At 45.4% G+C, this 22,463-nt stretch overlaps 1 protein-coding gene across 2 annotated transcripts; it reads right to left on the reverse strand.

Annotated features, from left to right (window-relative positions):
• Positions 1-376: 376 nt before the first annotated feature.
• On the reverse strand, positions 377-21,364 carry SOWAHD (sosondowah ankyrin repeat domain family member D). Of its 2 annotated transcripts, XM_077285179.1 has the most exons (3): positions 21,096-21,364; positions 13,982-15,080; positions 377-3,306 (listed from the first exon to the last, which is right to left on the reverse strand). In XM_077285179.1, exon 2 carries the CDS (start codon positions 14,909-14,911, stop codon positions 13,991-13,993), a length of 921 nt encoding a protein of 306 aa, XP_077141294.1. In that variant the 5' UTR covers positions 14,912-15,080; positions 21,096-21,364; the 3' UTR covers positions 377-3,306; positions 13,982-13,990. The 2 variants fall into 2 exon arrangements, with proteins under 2 accessions (XP_077141294.1, XP_077141293.1); XM_077285178.1 differs by lacking the exon at positions 377-3,306 and having other exon boundaries at positions 12,393-15,080.
• Between the last annotated feature and the right edge of the window lie 1,099 nt (positions 21,365-22,463).

Genomic DNA, 22,463 nt, shown 5'->3' on the forward strand with positions numbered 1-22,463 from the left:
TATAAAGAAAAATAATTACCGTAATACATTATTGACTTACAAAGACATATAAAAACAATTATAAAAATTCAAAAGACATATAGGTCATTGTCCCAGCCTTCAGTCTGGCAAAGGACTTCCCAACACGCCATACCAATTCCGTGTTAAAGGCAATCTGTCCGCAGGATTTTTCTATTTAATCAGAGTGTATGAAGTAAGGGCGTAGAGCCTGATTCCAGGGATGTGTCACTTATTAGGCTGACTGCTGTAGTTTCAATAGGGGCTGTGGAGTCATTAAGCCAAACCCCCGACTCCTCAATTTCACTAACTTCCTACTCTGACTCCGACCCCAAAGCACTGGTGGTCACTACTGAGCATGTAGATAAAGTACAACACAGATTCACCTCAACTCTGACTCCACAGCACTGCCTCACTACTGACCATGTACAGGTGCATCTCACAAAATTAGAATATCATCAAAAAGTTAATTTATTTCAGTTCTTCAATACAAAAAGTGAAACTCATATATTAGATAGAGTCACTACATATAGAGTGATGTATTTCAAGTGTTTATTTCTGTTAATGTTGATGATTATGGCTTACAGCCAATGAAAACTCAAAAGTCATTATCTCAGTAAATTAGAATACTTTATAACACCAGCTTGAAAAAATGAACATCCGAAATGTTCACCTACTGAAATGTATGTTCAGTAAATGCACTCAATACTTGGTCGGGGCTCCTTTTGCATCACTTACTGCATCAATGCAGTGTGGCATGGAGGCGATCAGCCTGTGGCACTGCTGAGGTGTTATGGAAGCCCAGGTTGCTTTGATAGCAGCCTTCAGCTCGTCTGCATTGTTGGGTCTGGTGTCTCATCTTCCTCTTTACAGTACCCCATAGATTCTCTATGGCGATAAGGTCAGACGAGTTTGCTGGCCAATCAAGCACAACGATCGATTCTGTTGTTTGTAAACCAGGTATTGGTATTTTGGCAGTGTGGACAGGTGCCAAGTCCTGCTGGAGAATGAAATTTCCATCTCCAAAAAGCTTGTCAGCAGAGAGAAGCATGATGTGCTCTAAAATTTCCTCATAGACGGCTGCGCTGACTTTGGTCTTGATAAAACACAGTAGACCTACACCAGCAGATGACATGCCTCCCCAAACCATCACTGATTGTGGAAACTTCACACTAGACCTCAAGCAGCTTGGATTGTGGCCTCTTCCTCTAGACTCGGGGACCTTGATTTCCAAGGTCTAGTGTGAAGTATTCACAATACATAAAGTGCAGCACAGATTCATCTCACCTATGACTCCACAGCACTGGTCACTACTGATTATGTAGATAAAGTGCAGCACAGATTTGGAGCAGCCCCCAAACGCAGGGCAGCAGGGAATTCAGTACCGGGTCCCTCAGTCTCAGTTCTAGGGGTGTCACAGTGGCCCGACCCGGTCCGTGGCCCTGCTAAGGGGCGCCCAAATAAAGGTGTAGGTGAGAGTTTGTCAAGTGTTCGTGACGCCACCTGTGGTATTCGGTCAGGGTGACCGACGCTGCTAGGGGTCCGCTGGGGTGATGGAATGGCAGCTAGATGGTGTAACTTCCCACAGGTGAAGTATGTCCCCAGGGCTTCCCTTGATGAGTAGATGGTGATGGTGTAGGTCGCAGTAAATAACGAGGACACAGGGCTGCAGTCTCTTTACCTTTTTACTGAAGGCTTCGGCATCCACAATCCAGAGCACTGTTAACAGGGCTGGCTGAAACCAGCCGGTCCGAAGGCACATCCAGAGTTCCCTTTGCAGGTGGAAATCAGTAGCCTTCCTACTAGCGCCTGTGTGTTGTAGTACTTCCCTGCTGAGCACCACGGGATAGTCCTCACAACTGTCGTGTATCTTTCTGTTCTCTCTCTCTGTCCCCCAGATGGTATGGATAGGAAGCACCCGTATGACGGGGTAGGCCTGGAGTTATTTTATAGGGACCCTAGAGACGCCCCTCTCCCACAATTGCCTCCGTTGTCTTCATTAGGTGTAAAGGTGAGACAGCCAACCTAGAGTTAACTGCCCTTCCGTAGTTCAAAGTAATGCATAGAGTCTATTACTTCCTCGGTGTTCCGGCCACCGGCTACGCGCCTCAGAAGGATGTTACCGATCTTATGGCAGGACTCCTTCTGGTGTTGTCTCCTTGCGCCGTGACTTCAATTCTCACTCTCCACAATCTACTTCGCTTCTTGTCCTTCCTTAGGAGACTGCCGCTATGCAGTGCAGGCGCAGCTCTGTAACGATCTGTCTCGTGCTAGGCCACTGTCAAGATCCCACCCCTGACAGGTCCTCCCTGGAACTCTCCCAGGCTGCTTTCTGACTAACTTCCTATCCAACCCCCAGTTTTACCAGAGTGTGAGGAGTGGCCTAATACATAGAACTTTTTGCTCCCCCTGGTGGCCGGAGTGTGAAGTGTAGTGTGTGACTGTGATACCTGGTCAGGTGAACTCCTTTAGTGCCATCAGACGTACCATCACTCCCCCTGGTGGAGGAGCGACGTTACTGCAACGACCAGACTCTGGGGCGCTGCAGATTCATCTCACCTATGACTCCGCAGCACTGGTCACCACTGAGCATGTACAGAAAGTACATCAAAGAATCATCTCAACTAAAAGCCAAGATCCTTAGATCAGGAAGAGAACAGACATTTATAGGACATTTCATAACTTTCCCAAATTATTATGAAACATTTATAGCACATCCTGCATTGTATTACTGTACCCAATGTATTATATATTTTAGGAGTCGGTCCATTTTATACCGACTAAACAGCATTGGTTTCAATACAATCAGTGTTTTATCAGCAGGAGACTATCTTTGCAGGACTAGGTGTCTTGTGTCAGGCAGTCCAGCTAATCCGTGTATCCCTGCCCCCACCACTGATTCGCAGCTTACTGACAATGCACAGTGTATGTACACAGCAAGCTGCCAATTAGAGGTGTGGGCGGGGTTATACAGAGCTCAGCAGTTATAGATCTGCTTCATCTATAGCAGAGAAAACTATCCTATTAAAATGGCACCAAACAGCCCAGTAAATTACACCGCTGGAATCGAGTTATTTGCTCTTACATCATGCTGCGGTCGGCGGGCACGTAAAAACGACGCATCGGCATACATCCGCATATATCCGCATGTCCTTCATACCCAATGTTAAAGATAGGTATGCAGGACGCATGCAGAAGTAGGTTGACCTAAACGGAAGAAGTGCGGAAGTGGGCGGAGCTTCACGGAGGAAGTACGCAGCCGTCCGCAGTCCCCGGTACGCAAGTGTGAACCGGGCCTTATTCATTCACCTACAAAAAGAGAATAATGCAATATATGAATCAAAGAATGAAGAAAGAGTGACCCTAACAAAAGTTATTACCACATCCTGAATGGGATATTCCTGAATATAGATAATTAGGGAAAGTAGAAGACATGCATCCATGTAATGCCATTTGGGGAATGCTACTCTTAGCGTTTCACCATGCCAAGATGGCTTCCTCTGGAGTGCTTCCAAACTCTAACCCTGTGCTTTTATTCTCATATACATGACAGAGATGGAGGACAAGAAAGCTGCATAGATGCACATGAGTGTCTGTGGTTCTATACTGTGACGCTGTAGGTGCCCCTGTATACTGTGACGCTGTATGGTGCCTCTGTGCTGTGACGCTGTAGGTGCCTCTGTACTGTGACGCTGTATGGTGCCTCTGTACTGTGATGCTGTAGGTTCCTCTGTACTGGGATGCTGTATGGTGTCTCTGTACTGCGACGCTGTATGGTGTCTCTGTGCTGTGACGCTGTATGGTGCCTCTGCTGTGATGCTGCATGGTGTCTCTGTACTGGGACTCTGTATGGTGCCTCTGTGCTGTGACGCTGCATGGTGTCTCTGTACTGGGGCGCTGTTGGTGCCCCTGTACTGTGATGCTGTAGGTTCCTCTGTACTGTGATGCTGTATGGTGTCTATGCAGCGCCCCAGAGTCCTGGTCGTTGCAGTACTGTGGCTCCGCCACTATGGGGATCTATGGTGCGTCTGATGGCACTGAAGGAGTTCATCCGATCAGGTATCACAGACACCAATACATTTCACAGCCGGGCCTCCGGGGGGAGCTAAGGGTTCTATTCACTAGGCCACTCCCCACCATAGTGGGTAAACTGGGGGTCAGGCAGGAAGTTAGATCAGAAAGCTGACTGGGTTGGAACCAGGCAACAACTTGTGGCAGAGGGTGTTGTGGGGGAAGATACAGTAGGGTCTCTGTCAGGGGTGGGATCCTGACAGAGGCTGGGCAACTTGAACGAACGTAACGGGACCGTGCCTGCTCAGGATAGCGGCGGTGCCCAAGGAAGGACCAGAAGCGAGATAGATTGTGCTGAGTGAGAAACGAGATCAAGGCAATAAGGAGAATACCAGTAGGGGTCGTGCTGTAAGACCGAAGCAACACCCTACTGAGGCGCACTACCGGTGGCCGGAACGCCGAGGGAGTATTACAACATCCAGCTTCAAGCGATACTCCAAACAGCGGCAGGACAGTCAGTCTAAGGCGGGCTGTCTCACTTATATCACCTATGCAGTCTTGGGGGGCAACTTGTGGAGAGGGGCGACTCTAGGGTCCCGGAAGAGCTCCGAGCCTACCCGTCAAACGGGTGCCGTCCCAACCGTAACATCAGGGAGGGACGGAGGATTAGCAGAACATCATCTAATCGAGTTGTGAGGGAACTTAAGAAACAGACACAACAGTTGTGGGGACTTTCTGTAAGCACAGCAGGGAAGGACCGCAACACATAGCGCTAGAAGGAAGGCACAGATTTCCACCTGCTAAGAGAACTCTGGAGGTGCCATTGGACCGGCCGGACTTGCGCAGCCTGGTTATCCAGATTCTGGACTGAGGACCCAGAGATCTTCAGTAAAGAGGTAAAGAGACTGCAACCTGGTGTCCTCGTTATTTACAGCACTGCACCACTAACCTCATCTACCCATCACATCTCTACACTGTGCGCCCCTCGGCAGGGTCACGGACCGGGCCTAGCCACCGTGACAACCCCAGAGCAGAGACTCAGAGACCCGGTACCGGGTACCCCCCGGCCCTGCGGCAGTGGGGGCGCTGCATCTATGTACTGGGACGCTGCCTGGTGCCTCTGTGCTGTGACGCTGCATGGTGTCTCTGTACTGGGGCGCTGTTGGTGCCTCTGTACTGTGATGCTGTAGGTTCCTCTGTACTGTGATGCTGTATGGTGTCTCTGTACTGGGACGCTGTATGGTGCCTCTGTGCTGGGACGCTGTATGGTGCCTCTGTGCTGTTACGCTGCATGGTGTCTCTGTACTGGGGCGCTGTTGGTGCCTCTGTACTGTGATGCTGTAGGTTCCTCTGTACTGTGATGCTGTATGGTGTCTCTGTACTGGGACGCTGTATGGTGCCTCTGCTGTGATGCTGCATGGTGTCTCTGTACTGGGACACTGTATGGTGCCTCTGTGCTGTGACGCTGCATGGTGTCTCTGTACTGGGACGCTGCATGGTGCCTCTGTGCTGTGACGCTGCATGGTGTCTCTGTACTGGGACGCTGTATGGTGCCTCTGCTGTGACGCTGCATGGTGTCTCTGTACTGTGATGCTGTATGGTGCCTCTGTGCCGTGATGCTGCATGGTGCCTCTGTGCTGTGATGCTGTATGGTGTCTGTACTGGGATGCTGTATGGTGCCTCTGTGTTGTGACGCTGTCGGTGCCTCTGTGCTGTGACGCTGTATGCTGTCTCTGTACTGGGATGTTGTAGGTGCTTCTGTGTTGTGATGCATGGTGCCTATGTGCTGTGACACTGTATGGTGCCTCTGTACTGTGACGCTGTATGGTGCCTCTGTGCTATGACGCTGTATGGTGCCTCTGTACTGTGACGCTGTAGGGTGCCTCTGTACTGTGACGCTGTAGGGTGCCTCTGTACTGTGACGCTGTAGGATGCCTCTGTACTGTGACGCTGTAGGTTCCGCTGTGCTGTGACACTGTAGGTGCCTCTATACTGTGACGCTGTAGGTGCCTCTGTACTTTGACGCTGTAGGTTCCTCTGTGCTGTGACGCTGTAGGTGCCTCTATATTGTGACACTGTAGGTGCCTCTATACTGTGACGCTGTAGGTTCTTCTGTGCTGTGACACTGTAGGTGCCTCTATACTGTGACACTGTAGGTTCCTCTGTGCTGTGACACTGTAGGTGCCTCTATACTGTGATGCTGTATGGTGTCTCTGTACTGTGACGCTGTATGGTTCCTCTGTACTGTGACGCTGCATGGTGCCTCTGTAGTATGACGCTGTATGGTGCCTCTGTACTGTGACGCTGTATGGTGCCTCTGTACTGTGATGCTGTAGGGTGCCTCTGTACTGACGCTGTAGGGTGCCTCTGTACTGTGATGCTGTAGGGTGCCTCTGTACTGTGACGCTGTAGGGTGCCTCTGTACTGTGACACTGTAGGTGCCTCTATACTGTGACGCTGTAGGTTCCTCTGTGCTGTGACGCTGTAGGTTCCTCTGTGCTGTGACACTGTAGGTGCCTCTATACTGTGACGCTGTAGGTTCCTCTGTGCTGTGACACTGTAGGTGCCTCTATACTGTGACGCTGTATAGTGTCTCTGTACTGTGATGCTGTACGGTGCCTCTGTACCGTGACGCTGTATGGTGCCTCTGTACTGTGACACTGTAGGTGTCTTTATACAGTGACGCTGTAGGTGCCTCTGTACAGTGCCTCTGTACAGTGACACTGTAGGTGTCTTTGTACTGTGACGCTGTAGGTGTCTCTGTACTGTGATGCTGTAGGTGTCTCTGTATTGTGACGCTGTAGGTGTCTCTGTGCTGTGACATTGTAGGTCTCTGTATTGTGACGCTGTAGGTGTCCGTATTGTGACCATGTAGGTGTCTCTGTGCTGTGACACTGTAGGTGTCTCTGTATTGTGACGCTGTAGGTGTCTCTGTATTGTGATGCTGTAGGTGTCTTTGTACTGTGACGCTGTAGGTGCCTCTGTACAGTGACACTGTAGGTGTCTTTGCACTGTGACGCTGTAGGTGTCTCTGTATTGTGACGCTGTAGGTGTCTCTGTATTGTGACGCTGAAGATGTCTCTGTACTGTGACGCTGTAGGTGCCTTTGTGCAGCACATTGTTAATAGATATTCACCATTGGAAGAATTACTTGGCTGAAATGTTTATTTAGATTTCTAAGATCTAAAAAAAGAAATGTCCAGTCTAAATATTGCACTTTCTCAAGATAATATACAAGGGTTACACTGATGAGGACTCCACCTGGCAGAGTGGCATTCAGGCGGCTGCACTATTCTTAGACACTCGTCTCTTGTAACTTGAACAGTTTTCAGTGAATCGCCGCTGCTACAACACGTAAGCCTACGTCACAGGATATCCTGAAACCAATATTTGCTCTCACTTTGATCATGCGTTTTGCAATGTTTCTTCACTATTTAAAGCGCATTGTTGTCTCCCAAAGCCTAAGGGTATGTGCACACGTTGCGGATTTCCTGCGGATATGCAGCGTTTTTTGCGGTGTTGAAACGCTGCAGATCCGCAAGTGATTTACAGTACAATGTAAATCAATGGTAAAAAAAAAATGCTGTGCTAATGGTGCGGAAAATTCCGTGCGGAAACACTGCGGATTAAGAGAAGTAGCATGTCACTTCTTTTTTGCGGATCTGCAGCATTTTTGTACCCATTCCATTATAGAAATCCGCAGGGGTAAAAAACGCAATAAATCTGCAAAATATCCGCACAAAATCCGTAGCAAAACCGCACAAAATCCGCACAAAAAACGCGTCAAATCCGCACCTGCGTTTTCTGCCAAGAGATGCAGAATCCGCACCAGAAATTCCTATGCCTAATCCGCAACGTGTGCACATAGCCTAATAATGGTCTGATATTGGAAAAGTTACAACTTCTTCTCCCATAGGGAAAAATCAAGGTTGCAGAAAAGCCGCAACTCGACCGCAACAGATATATAGCATAGTGTACCGTGAATATATACATCCATGTACACGAGAGTCAACATCATCCCAATTAATAAGATCTAAAGCAGATGAATCCTGGAGGGACAACTATACAGTAGTTATTGATGAGGTATGTCCTGCTATAATATAGGCTCTCATACTATAGCCAGGAACACCGGATCCTGCTCCTGGATTCAGTCCTGTGCAAATCACCAATGTCTCACATCAAACATCCTGTTGTCATTAATCTTCTATCAACAATGTTTTAGGAAACTTATATTACATGTATAAGGCCATAGGAACTGCAAAGAGTGGAAAAAAAGCCCAAAAGCACTGGTTTATGTACCTGACCTAGCAATCACACTTCATGTTATCTAGACAATAGGGCATGGAACAATTCTCTACCTATATACGATTTGTGTGCTAATATCTATTTATATAATTGCCTTGTATTGTAATGTTTTCATTTCCTGTTCTGTCCTGATGTCACCGTATCCCAGAATTCCAAGCGGAGGAAGTTCACCGACCACCAACTGATGGATGTCTCAATATGGAACCAGCGGAACACCGTCGCACCACACACACACACACACACACACACTATACGCTGTACGCACCACACATTCTCACGCACGCACACATCACACGCACACATCACACATCACACACACACACTCACGCAGCCTCTTGTGCAGTACCACCAGCGGAACACCGTCGTGAACATGTCGCCGCCGGGATCAGCTGAATTATCCACTGACTTCCACCATCTTTGAACAGGAGGAGCGCATGCTGTTTTAATGTGACCGCCGCTATCTGTCTGTACAAAGATGGCGGCGGTCTGATTTACTGCGAATTACGCGTAGGTGCAGTGAATTATTCGGCTGATCCCGGTGGCAGATGCGCAACGTGTCTACAGGCAGAGGAAGCCGGTCACATTAAAGGGGTTTTCACACGAACGAAAGTTCATTTTAAAAATTGTCGGTGTCTGACCGTGTATGGAGCATAACACATATCCTGGGCAGGGGAGGAAGCAAAAGACAATACTGACATTACAGCAGGTGATCACAGTGGATTCATTTATTGAGGTAAAATATTTCACTGACTGTTTTTAAAAAATATTTAACCTCACAAAATGTATCCTCTGCAATCTCCTGCTGTTATGTCAGTATATTGCTTCCTCCCCTGCCCAGGAGCTGTGGTATGTTCGGTACACGGCCAGACACAGACAATTTTTAAAATGAACTTTTGTCCATGGGAAAACCCCTTTAAAAAGCAAATATCAACGCCAACATGGCTCCTACTAAAAAGTATGCCAATGACAATGAAAGGCTAGCAGCAAAGGCACAATGTCGAAGACAACAAAGGGCAAATGAGACTCTTGAAGAGCAACAGCATAGCTGGGACAAAAACAGTGCATATAAGCATAGGCATCAAGCACATGAGTCCCCTGATGTAAAAGTCTTTAGATTATCACAGGATGCCATTAGGCAACAACAGTGCCGCATGCCTGCCCCCATCGTGACATTACCGCCCTCCATCTAGTCAGAGCATAAAAGGCATGTTACTTTTTTTTTAATTTTCCCTGTTTAAAGCAGATCTATAATGAGGCTACAATTCTGTGTAAGGGCACCATATTAGGGCTGTCTCACACGTCCAGATAATTCCGGTACCGGAAAAAATCGGTACCGGAGTTATCCGTGTCCGTGTGCCCGTGAGCTCACGTAGGCCATACGTGTGGCACACAGGTGCCGCCCGTGTGCCGAGTGGGTACCACACGGAGTATGTGGTACCCACGCGTGTGGTACACTGCATCGTGCTGAAGCCGCGATTCATATCTTCTGTGCAGCAGCGTTTGCTGCATAAAAGATATGAATAATAGTGTTTAAAAGAAAGATCTATGTGTCCGCCGCCCCCCCCACCCCCTGTGCGCCCCCCCCGCTGTTCTGAAAATACTCACCCGCTTCCCTCGTTGGCTGTCGATGCTTCCTGGTCTGACCGCGCCTTCTACTGTATGCGGTCACGTGGGGCCGCTCATTTACAGTCATGAATAGGCGGCTCCACCCCTATGGGAGGTGGAGCCACCTATTCATGACTCTAATCGGCGGCCCCACGTGACCGCATACAGTAGAAAGGGCGGCCAGCACAGAACACTGCGAGGGAAGCGGGTGAGTATTTTCAGAACAGCGGGGGGGCGCACAGGGGGTGGGAGGGCGGCGGACACATAGATCTTTCTTTTAAACACTATTATTCATATCTTCTATGCAGCAAACGCTGCTGCACAGAAGATATGAATGGCGGCTTCAGCACCATGTGGGGGGGACAGCGCTTACTGTAGCGCTGTCTCCTGCACGCCACACGGACTGCACACGGAGAAGGTCCGTGTGTGGTCCGTGTTTTACACGGACCCATTGACTTTAATGGGTCCGTGTAATACGTGCGCTCCCACGAACACTGACATGTCTCCGTGTTTGGCACACGGAGACACGGTCCGCAAAAAATCAATGACATCTGCACAGATGCATTGATTTTAATGGGTCTACGTGTGTCAGTGTCAGTGCCACTGACGTGTGAAACCGGCCTTAAGTGGACAGGTCCAGTCTTCCAGTCTCCTACTAGCACAAGCAGCCAAGATATAGCCAATTATTCACTGCTGACAGTGGCAATAGGAGAGCACTCCCCTTACAAATACAGCAGATTTAGAACTATTAGGGTATGTGTCCACGTTCAGGATTGCATCAGGATTTGGTCAGGATTTTCCATCAGTATTTGTAAGCCAAAACCAGGAGTGGAACAATTAGGGTATGTGTCCACGTTCAGGATTGCATCAGGATTTGGTCAGGATTTTACGTCAGTATTTGTAAGCCAAAACCAGGAGTGGGTGATAAATGCAGAATTGGTGATGTGTTTCTATTAGGCTATGTGCACACGTTCAGGATTTCTTGCAGAAAATTCTGGAGAATTCCGTACATTTTCTGCAAGAAATCTGCAAGAAAACCGCGTGCGTTTTTGCCGCGATTTTGCCGCGGTTTTAACGCGTTTTTGCCGCGGGTTTGACGCGTTTTTGCCGCGTTTTTTTCCGGACACTTCCCAATGCATTTTAAGTGGGAAATCCGCAAAAAAACCGCAAAATTAATGAACATGCTGCGTTTTTACCGCGATGCATTTTTACCGCGGAAAAAAACGCATCATGTGTACAAAAAGTGCAGAATTCATTAAAAATGATAGGATGCATAATATAAGCAGATTATTTGCGGTTTTATAGCGTTTTTATAGGGAAAAAACCGCGAATAATCTGCAACGTGTGAACACAGCCTTATACTTTTCCTCTAATTGTTCCACTCCTGGTTTTGGCTTACAAATACTGATGGAAAATCCTGACCAAATCCTGATGCAATCCTGAACATGGACACATACCCTCAGAGGAAAAGTATAATAGAAACATATGCACCAGTTCTGCATTTATCACCCACACCTGGTTTTGGCTTACAAATACTGATGTAAAATACTGACCAAATCCTGATGGAATCCTGAACGTGGACACTTAGGGTATGTTTCCACGTTCAGGATTGCATCAGTCTTTGGTCAGGATTTTATGCAAGTAAAATCCTGACCAAAACTGCACCTGAGGTCACTGGCAGGTCACCTGCGGTGTTCCTGCGTGTTTTGCTCATAGTAGCAACATGCAGCGTTTTGAAAAAACGCACAACGCATGCGTTTTCGCGGCAAAAACGCATGCGTTTTTAAACGCATAGTGGAGTCTGGATTTCATAAAATCCCATCCACTATGCTGTAACATCTGGACGCTGCGTTTTTGACGCAGCAGAAAAACGCAGCGTCAAAAACGCAGCGTTTCCTGAACGTGGAAACATACCCTTTGTGTCCACGTTCAGGATTGCTTCAGGCTTTGGTCAGGATTTTATGCAAGTAAAATCCTGACCAAAACTGCACCTGAGGTCACTGGCAGGTCACCTGCGGTGTTCCTGCGTGTTTTGCTCATTGTAGCAACATGCTGCGTTTTTCATGAAATCCCCTCCACTATGCTGTAACATCTGGACGCTGTGTTTTTGACGCTGCGGAAAAACGCAGCATCAAAAATGCAGCGTTTCCTGAACGTGGACACATACCCTAAGGCTATGTTCACACGTGGCGTTTATGCTGCATTTTATTTCAGCAGCAAAACCTGCTCTCTTCGCAGTAATGAAGCTGTAGGAAAAAAGCAGGATTTTGTTTTTGCCACTGTTTTGTATTCTACATTTGTCTCTTGTGCATACCGATAAAGTTTAGTGACAAAAAAAAATCATATTTTACTTCATAGGGTTTTGGCACAGAAAAACACAGCAAAACCTGATACCTGTTCTTTTTCAGTGTTTTTTCACCACCCATTATTTTCAGTGGGTGAAAAACGCTGAAAGAAGTGACATGCTCCATTCTGCTAAAACCAAGCAAAGCACAAAATACTGAGGACAAAAAAAAAACTATGTGTGTGCAAGAGATTTCTGAAATCTCATAGACTTTGCTGGTACTGTAAAATGGAGCTGAGAATTTGCATAAAAACAAAAACGCCTAGGGTGAACATAGCCTAAGGGTATACGCACGCACTAAATATTTGCAGACATTTCTGCTAAAAAATTTGTCTCTTGGCAGGAAAAAGGAAGCATAAAGCATGCTAGTTTTCCCAATGCATAGGAACAGGTAAAAAACGCTGCAAACGTGCTGACTGAATCAACGTTCTGCAGCTTTGAAACTACTTCAAATCTGCAAGAAAAAAACAAGGAACATGTGTATGAGACTTCAGGAATCCCCACTTGGCTATTAATGGGAAATGCTTCCGTTTTATGAAAAAACGGAGAGGAAAAAAAAATACTGCAAATACTGAAGGTGTGCACATACCCTAAGGGTATGTCTCCACGTTCAGGATTGCTTCAGGATTTGGTCAGGATTTTATGCAGGTAAAATCCTGACCAAAACTGCACCTGAGGTCACTGGCAGGTCACCTGCGGTGTTCCTGCGTGTTTTGCTCATAGTAGCAACATGCTGCGTTTTGAAAAAACGCACCGCATGTGCGTTTTCGCGGCAAAAACGCATGCGTTTTTTAACGCATAGTGGAGTCGGGATTTCATTAAATCCCCTCCACTATGCTGTAACATCTGGACGCTGCGTTTTTGGCGCTGCGGAACAACGCTGCATCAAAAACGCAGCGTTTCCTGAACGTGGACACATACCCTAAAAAGACGCGCCGCATGTGAGTTTTCTCGGGTGTGCCGCATGCGTCTTTTACTGCATAGTGGAGACAGGATTTCATGAAATCCCCTCCACTATGCTGTAACATCTGGACGCTGCGTTTTTTATGCATGCTGCTCAACGCTGCGTCAAAAACGCAGCGTTTCCTGAACGTGGACACATACCCTTATAGTACATTTCCCTGCAGCATAAAATGATCCTGATGGGTGAAATAATTGCCCAATAGCAACTTGGGGGTGAAAATTTTCATCAATCTTAGGGTATGTGCACACGTTGCGGATTTTGCTGCGGATCCGCAGTGGATTGGCCGCTGCGGATTCACAGCAGCTTTCCATGCGTTTACAGTACAATGTAAACCTATGGAAAACAAAAACCGCTGTGCCCATGGTGCGGAAAAAAACGCGCGGAACTGCTGCGTTATTTATTCCGCAGCATGTCAATTCTTTGTGCGGATTCCGCAGTGGTTTACACCTGCTCCTCTATAGGAATCCCCAGGTGTAAAACCGCAGGTGGAATCCGCACAAAATCCGCAAAGAAAACGCGGTAAATCTGCAGTAATTCCGCAGTGCTGTTTACCTGCGGATTTACAAAAACAGGTGCGGAAAAATCCGCAGAGATTCAATCTACGTGTGCACATACCCTTAATCTGTAAAATACATGTTTGTTGTCGCCCACTCTACAAATTATTATTCAGATATTTTTTTCCTACTTTTTTCCCCATTTTTTTCACTTGCTCATTGCAATTCCCTGATATTAATTTTAATAGTTGACAACCGTACCGGATAAATTTACCAGTTCTTAAGGAAGCTATAAGCATGCCTTATGAAGTTCCTTAGGGGTGCTACTGACAATGCTACTTTAGGCAGTGAGTCTAATTCATCATAGTCCCGCTGTGCCATTTTCTGCATTGTAGCAGAATGACTGTTGTTATTGCTGTTCATGGCGGCCATTGCACCGCCTTCCTCTTCCTCAGGAGCGCCTAGGAGTATAAGAAGATTCCTATCAATCTTGAGCCTTAGATATTGCCAAGCTTTTCGGCCATTATGGTCTCGGATATGGATGTCTGCATTGTATGCTCCTACCAGGACTTTGATGAGCATGTCATGCCCCTGAAGTGCTGCAATGTGGAGCGGAGTTAAACCACCACTGGCGCGTGTATTCACATCCAAAAAGTAACCACTAGAACTTGCAAAATCCATAAGTTTAATGAAATCCTCATGGTGGCCGTGTTTGGCAATCCAGTGGATCACTGAGTAACCTGTTACAAAATCTCTTTTGTAAAGTAAGCTAGGATCTTGTTGTAGTGATTCCTGGAGCTCCTCAAAGTTGCCTTCTGCAACCATTATCATCCACGCATGCTCCACCGGGTCAAGTACAAAACCACTCAGCCCTGAATCTTGTGGCTGTTCTTGGGCATCAACATCAAAATTAGCCGCTGAGATCCACGCTCCACCAAATGGCAGTGATCCGGTTGTGCTCCACAAGCTTCCTCTCATTCCTCTTTTCCTTTTACTTATTGTGGCGGGTGATGGAGTCCGGCTCATGCTGTCCATCTTTTTGAAGCTTCTTGTGTCCCGTATAAAGGAAGATCTGTTGTCCACATCTTCTTCTGTACTGCAGTTTGAGATCTTCATGCTGCGGTATAGTGGCGGCTTCTTCTCCCTAACGTCTTTGCTTGTTCCCTGCCAATCTAATATGTTGGAGTCCATTTTCCTGCGCGGTTTCCTCGAAGACACTTAGAGTCGCATCAGTATCTGGCATTTATTTGCCGGAATATTAAAGTTGTCCCCTGCCTCCGAACCGCAAGACATCAGCCAACGTACCAAAAGCATGAAGAGCTGTGACTTCTTCTTTAATGTTGCAAGCTGCTTCCCTTATCTGTTGGCATGGGACAAAGAAATACAAATAAGATGAAACAGCTCATTTAACTCTTCACTGACAGTGCCAAACTTTCACAAAACTAGTTTCTAGTTTGTTGCCTGAAAGATTTTCTTGTAGTGCTTGTTGTCTCTTTGCAGACAAAAATCTCACTTATTTTCCTGCATGGCAAAATTTGCCAGGTTAAGGCTATGTTCACACGATGCGGTTTTTGCTGCGGATCCGCAGCGGATTGGAAGCTGCGGATCCGCATCCTTTTTCCATGCAGGGTACAGTACAATGTTACCCTATGGAAAAAGAAAAACGCTGTTCCGACGTTCCTTTTTTCCGCCTGAAAATCCGCGCTGATTTTCTGCGGAAAAAAAGAAGTACCATGTCAATTCTTTCTGCGGATTCCGCAGCGGGTTTCCACCTGCACCAATAGGAAAAAGCAGCTGGAAACCCGCAGTGGAATCCGCAGTAGAAAAAGGACTGAAAACCGCAGTGAATACCACCGCAGGTTTTGCACTGCGGGTTTCACAAATCAGGACCTGAAAAATCCGCAGCGAAAAAAGGATCGTGTGAACAAGGCCTAAGACTTCAACAAAAGTTTTGGCAAGTAGTTCACTTTTCCCATGACAGTATCTCAGTCAGTACTTTACATCAGGTTTTATAAGCCGAACCCAAGAGTGGATATAATATACAGAAGATTTACAAGTGTTTCCATCATGCTTTTTCTCTATAGGGTTTTGGCTTACAAAACGTAATGCAAAATAGTGACAAAAATACCACCTTGGGAAAATGTCTGGGAATAAGATATCGATGACTTATAGAATAGAACATCAATATTTGATCTGTTGGGGTCGGACACGCGGGAAGAGAATTGGAGTGAATCTGCGTTTCATATTGAGGGAAATTACACATTGAACAGAGCTGCGCTGTTCAATATTAATCAGGGTTTATAGCTGCCCGACTGATGGAGGTGAAAAAAACTGGATTGGCGTGTGTGTCAGGTGTCAGACTCTCACTGATCTGATAATGATGACCTACCCCAAGTATAGGTCATTAATTTAATATGTCTGGACAACCTCTTTAATGGGAATCTGTCAGCAGGTTTTGCTATATCATGTGAGGACAGCAGGAAATAGGGGCTGAGACACTGATTTTAGCGATGTCTCACTTATTAGGATGTGTGCTGTTGTTTCATACAATTAATGTTTTATCACCAGGAGATTGTCACTGGTGCCCATATGAGCCCTGGTGTGACCACTCCCCTTACTCTGAGAAGCAGCTCACTCTCTATATACCATGTACACAGAGAGCTGTAATGTAGACGAGGGCAGCTTTTGAGCTCTGCTATACCTAAAAATCTGATTATATCACAACTGCTGTAAACTATGTAATACATCGCTGGAATCAGGGTCTCTTTTGTTACAATATGCAGCTGTCAAATGAAGTAGCAAAAGCCTAGTTACAGATTCCCTTTAAGACAACTACTAAATAGTGCACCTTATGTATTCCTGCTCCCACATTCAACCCCCTCAAACTTCCCTGTTTAGTGGCAGGTGGTATCTACTAGAGTAGGTGAGTGAGGGGCACATCATGAAGACAGAGTGGTGTTGGTAAAAAAAAAAGTAATTTTAAACAGTAACTACACTTATTTATTTTTTATTTTTATAACTCAACAGCACAAGTAAAGATAAGAAACTTTGGAATATATCTCATATGGGAAAAAATGTATCTTTCTCCACATATAGCTCATTTTTTGGCTCCTGGACTGATTATTCACTTTCAAAAACTGCTCAAATCTGTCTACAGTTCTGTCTGTAGTAAAGGATCATATTACACCTGATGATATTCAAAAGAGAGAAACAAAAGCAGAAAGGCACAAGAAGAAACTGCTGAGGCTTCTAGTGCAGAGGGAATAACTGCTAAAAAATGAAGGATGCAAGTCATAAAATGGACACAGGTCGGGGAAAACTGATCTACGCACATACAGGTGATCATCGTGTAATCCTGGCACATATACGGTAATATTCCCTTTGTAACATCTACTGTCCTTGTACACAAACACAACCTGTTCTGGTTTTTCCATACCACCACTATCCTAATTGTTGGGTCACATATCCAATTTTCACGTATTTGTTCTACTTTTTTTGGCAGACAGAACATGTACCCATTATAGTCTATGGGCTATTTTTTTTTTTTTTTTGAGAGACATGTCTGATATTGATCGGATTTGCAGAACAAACTCACCCTTTCATGTAAATAGGCCTGTGAAAAACAAAAACCAAAGCTGTTGATGCCATCCATGTGCTGTTTGGTTTTGATTGACAAGGAGAAGCTTGAAAAACCACCATCATTAGAAAAACAGAATACACACAGATGGTGAAAACTGAGGCACCAACTAAAACGAGCAGAAGGTTGGATTCAGCACACTGGTGAAAAATGGTTGATGTTTTTTCTTACAAGAAAAAAAAATGAAGTGAGAATCCAGGCATAGACCCAGTTCACCATCTGTTTTGCACACACGTGGGTTGTCAGGGGTTTCCAGATGTCAGGTTTCTTTTTGCTGTCCATGAAGCACATAAAAGAAATGGAGACATGTTCTGTTTTGGTCTGAATTGATGACCAAATTCGGCCATTCAAGTGATTACGTCAGTGAAAAAAACGGGCAGGACATGGACGCCATCAACAGGCAGCACATGGATGCCATCATAGTTGCATCTAAATGCAGTCTACTTGCCACTTGGAGAAGCTTTAGAAGCCTCCTGTAGTTTATTTTTCTCAATAATAATTGAAAATTGGATCCAGCATACTGATGAAAATAGGTTCTTATTTTTTCGGGTCTATAAAGAAGAAAACCTGATGTATGAATTTTAATGTGTTTAATAGTACAGCAGTAAATATAGTAAAGCCCCACATACACATGATATAGCTATCAGCCAAATGATGATTTGGCCGATGTCTCATGATTCGGCCGATCTCTCGGCTGGCAGCTATATCGGCCGCCTGCCCCATACATTATACTGAGTGCTCCTGTGTTCTCTATGAGAGAGCCGCTGCCAGACACCTCCGGAGACATATCTCTTAGAGAACCAAAGAATGGACAGTCCAAAATCAGACATGAATGGTCTCCCCCGATAATTGTGCCACGTGCCCACATACACATTGGACTGTCAGCCAAACCCGTTATTCAGACGACATTAGTCTATGTGTATGGGAGCCTAACACCTGACTGTGCACCATGATATCTCCCGATATCTTCCCTCACGTAATCTCCGGTCCTCCCAAGACCTCCTTCTCTCCTCCACACTTATCCGCTCCTCATCCAACCGCCTCCAAGACTTCTCCAGAATATCCCCATCCTCTGGAATTCTTTGCCCCAACACATCCGACTATCAACCACATTCGAATCCTTCAGACGGAACCTGAAAACCCACCTCTTCAGGAAAGCCTACAGCCTGCACTGACTCCGCTGCCTCCTCACCACTACTGAAGCTACCGCCTCACCCAACACCGGAGCTCCTACAACCCTCAACCTATTGTCTCCATCCCCACCATCCTGTAGAATGTAAGCCCACAAGGGCAGGGTCGTCACTCCTCTGTATCAGTCTATAATTGTTAGTTTGCTTACTTACTTTGTAAGTGATATCTGTAATTTGTATGTAACCCCTTCTCATGTAAAGCACCATGGAATCAATGGTGCTATATAAATAAATAATAATAATAATAGTATACAGTGCCTTGCGAAAGTATTCGGCCCCCTGGAACTTTTCAACCTTTTCCCACATATCATGCTTCAAACATAAAGATACCAAATGTAAATTTTTGGTGAAGAATCAACAAGTGGAACACAATTGTGAAGTTGAACGAAATTTATTGGTTATTTTACATTTTTTTGGAAATTCAAAAACTGAAAAGTGGGGCGTGCAATATTATTCGGCCCCTTTACTTTCAGTGCAGCAAACTCACTCCAGAAGTTCATTGTGGATCTCTGAATGATCCAATGTTGTCCTAAATGCCTAATGATGATAAATATAATCCACTTGTGTGTAATCAAGTCTCCGTATAAATGCACCTGCTCTGTGATAGTGTCAGGGTTCTGTTTAAAGCACAGAGAGCATCAAGAAGACCAAGGAACACAACAGGCAGGTCTATGATACTGTTGTGGAGACGTTTAAAGCTGGATTCAAAATGATTTCCAAAACTTTAAACATCCCGAGGAGCACTGTGCAAGCGATCATATTGAAATGGAAGGAGAATCATACCACTGCAAATCTACCAAGACCCGGCCATCCCTCTAAACTTTTATCACAAACAAGGAGAAGACTGATCAGAGATGCAGCCAAGAGGCCCATGATCAATCTGGATGAACTGCAGAGATCTACAGCTGAGGTGGGACAGTCTGTCCATAGGACAACAATCAGTTGTACACTGCACAAATCTGGCCTTTATGGAAGAGTGGCAAGAAGAAAGCCATTTCTCAAAGATATCCATAAAAAGTGTTGTTTAAAGTTTGCAACAAGCCACCTGGGAGACACACCAAACGTGGAAGAAGATGCTCTGGTCAGATGAAACCAAAATCGAACTTTTTGGCAACAATGCCAAACAATATGTTTGGCATAAAGGCAACACAGCCCATCACCCTGAACACACCATCCCCACTGTCAAACATGGTGGTGGCAGCATCATGGTTTGGGCCTGCTTTTCTTCAGCAGGGACGGGGAAGATGGTTAAAATTGATGGGATGATGGATGGAGCCAAATACAGGACCGTTCTTGAAGAAAACCTTTTGGAGTCTGCAAAAGACCTGAGACTGGGATGGAGATTTGTCTTCCAACAAGATAATGATCCCAAACATAAACAAAATCTACAACGGAATGGTTCACAAATAAATGTATCCAGGTGTTAGAATGGCCAAGTCAAAGTCCAGACCTCAATCCAATCGAGAATCTGTGGAAAGAGCTGAAAACTGCTGTTCACAAACGATCTCCATCAAACCTCACTGAGCTCGAGCTGTTTGCCAAAGAAGAATGGGCAAGAATTTCAGTCTCTCGATGTACAAAATTGATAGAGACATACCCCAAGCGACTTGCAGCTGTAATCGCAGCAAAAGGTGGGGCAACAAAGTATTAAGTTAAAGGGGCTGAATAATATTGCACGCCCCACTTTTCAGTTTTTGAATTTACACAAAAATTTAAAATAAACAGTAAATTTCATTCAACTTCACAATTGTGTTCCACTTGTTGTTGATTCTTCACCAAAAATTTTCATTTGGTATCTTTATGTTTGAAGCATGATATGTGGGAAAAGGTTGAAAAGTTCCAGGGAGCTGAATACTTTCGCAAGGCACTGTATATATGTAACCAACACCTAATCCATTGACCTTTACAGGGATAAACAATGTCAGACATATCTAGAAGAATCTTCTCTTCTCGTCATGGGGGAGTCTGGAATCACTGCTGTCAGCTTTCAACAATTGGCTGTGTATGTGCACCTTAATACTGGACAATCCTGACATAGTTGGCCAAAATGGAGGACCACGATTCATCATACCATATGGGTCTTATGGAGCCAAACAAAATGCTAACATTTGTGACCATCTTATGTTATTAGAGCATATTCCCCTTAGCGTTACATGGTGGTTGCAATCTAACTGGAAACATCTGCTTGGGTTTCATATTTTTTCCAGTGTCCTTCTATGCGTCTTTTTACATCTTCCAGTTTACTCTCGCAGGCCATAACATGCTCTAGTTAATTTACTTTGCTTTAAATTGGGCGTAGAGAATCTATAAGTGCTTAAGATAAGACAGCCAGATTGAGAGCCCCACGGGGACAAGGACTAACATGAATATATTTGATGAGCCATGATGTGGAGTATGACAAAGCTGTATACATATGTAGCTAAATAAACACTATATATATATACACACACACACATATAATAAATAGTTACTGATAGCACTGATACAATGTCTTGGGTATTTCTACAATACATAATTCGGCCATTACGGCATAGATTCCCATACTTACAGCTTTCCCATACATGAAGGTGAGTCTGGTCTGGAGCAGCCAGCTTCCAACCTGTGGTCTGGGCAATGTCCACGTCCCTCCTCTCTCAATCTATTCATCAAATCCCTTCCGTCTTCCTGCGTTGTTTGCTAAAAGTCACTAACAGAAAGTATAAAGATTTCTTAGCTGTGACCTCTGTACCTGGAACAGGTCTGACTTGTTGACTACTGTAAGCTCAGTCTCACAGATCCAGGGAACATGAGAAAAGAACACAGAGACATAGAGGGAGGAAGAGAAAGGACTAACATATCCACAACACAGAGGTCACGCAGACAGGACCTTAGTGTAATGACTTACTTCCTTTATGAGTCCTTAGAGGAAAGAGGCACCCTTGGAGATAGCTGCATGAACAGTTGCAAAACTGCAGTTTTGGTGACTCAGTTTTCACTTTAAAGGGAATTGGTCATGTAAAAAATGCTATTAGTCTGCATATATGGGGTTAATCTGCATCTTAATAGCGTTCTGAAGCCATGCAGCCACCGCACTGAGAGCCCCGCTGCCAGGAAGAAATTACCGTAACTTTATTCCTCCCGACAGCTTTTAGTCATGCACTTTACAACCGGCTGTCAGTCAGTGTCGCGCTTTTAAAACTGCTGCTCATTATATACGGAGTTGTGAATGAAGCCGCCATGGTTGAAGCCGGAAGCTACAGGAAGGAATAAAGTCAATTTCCTCCTGGCAGTGGGGCTCTCAGTGCTGACGCTGGACAGCTTCAGAACACAACCTGCAGATTAACCCCATATCTGAGCGTTAATAGCGTTTTTTCACATGACAGGTTCCCGCTAACATTTTTGCAAATGTTTGTGGTATTTTGTTTGCAAATATTAATGGTGCAGAATGGAGGTAACATGCACTGTGACAGACAGGAGACTTCCTTGCCTCCAAACACACAGAAAAAAAAACAACTCAGTGGTCAGTCAGTTAAAGGAGATATGGTGATTGGCCATCCTGCCCATTTCTTACAGCCACTCACAAAAAAATGCAACCCTGTCATGGCTGATTAACCCCTCTCAGCATATAACGTGCTGGAGAGAAACCTCTGGGTTTCACATCACAAAAGATAGAAACCTTTGTGACACACATCTTCCCTCACATGCATTGCCAGTGACCCCATCTGTCACAATATATATATACAGCTCTGGCAAAAATTAAGAGACCAGCACATCAAAACCCTGTCATAGGCAGCCCAATCTCCAGACCTGAACCCCATTGAAAACCTCTGAATGTAATCAAGAGAATGATGGATAGTCACAAGCCATCAAACAAAGAAGAACTGCTTACATTTTTGTGAAAGACTGGTGGAAAGCATGCCAAGACGCATGAAAGCGG

This window comes from Ranitomeya variabilis, chromosome 2 (assembly GCF_051348905.1).
Source record: "Ranitomeya variabilis isolate aRanVar5 chromosome 2, aRanVar5.hap1, whole genome shotgun sequence".
NCBI lineage: Eukaryota > Metazoa > Chordata > Amphibia > Anura > Dendrobatidae > Ranitomeya > Ranitomeya variabilis.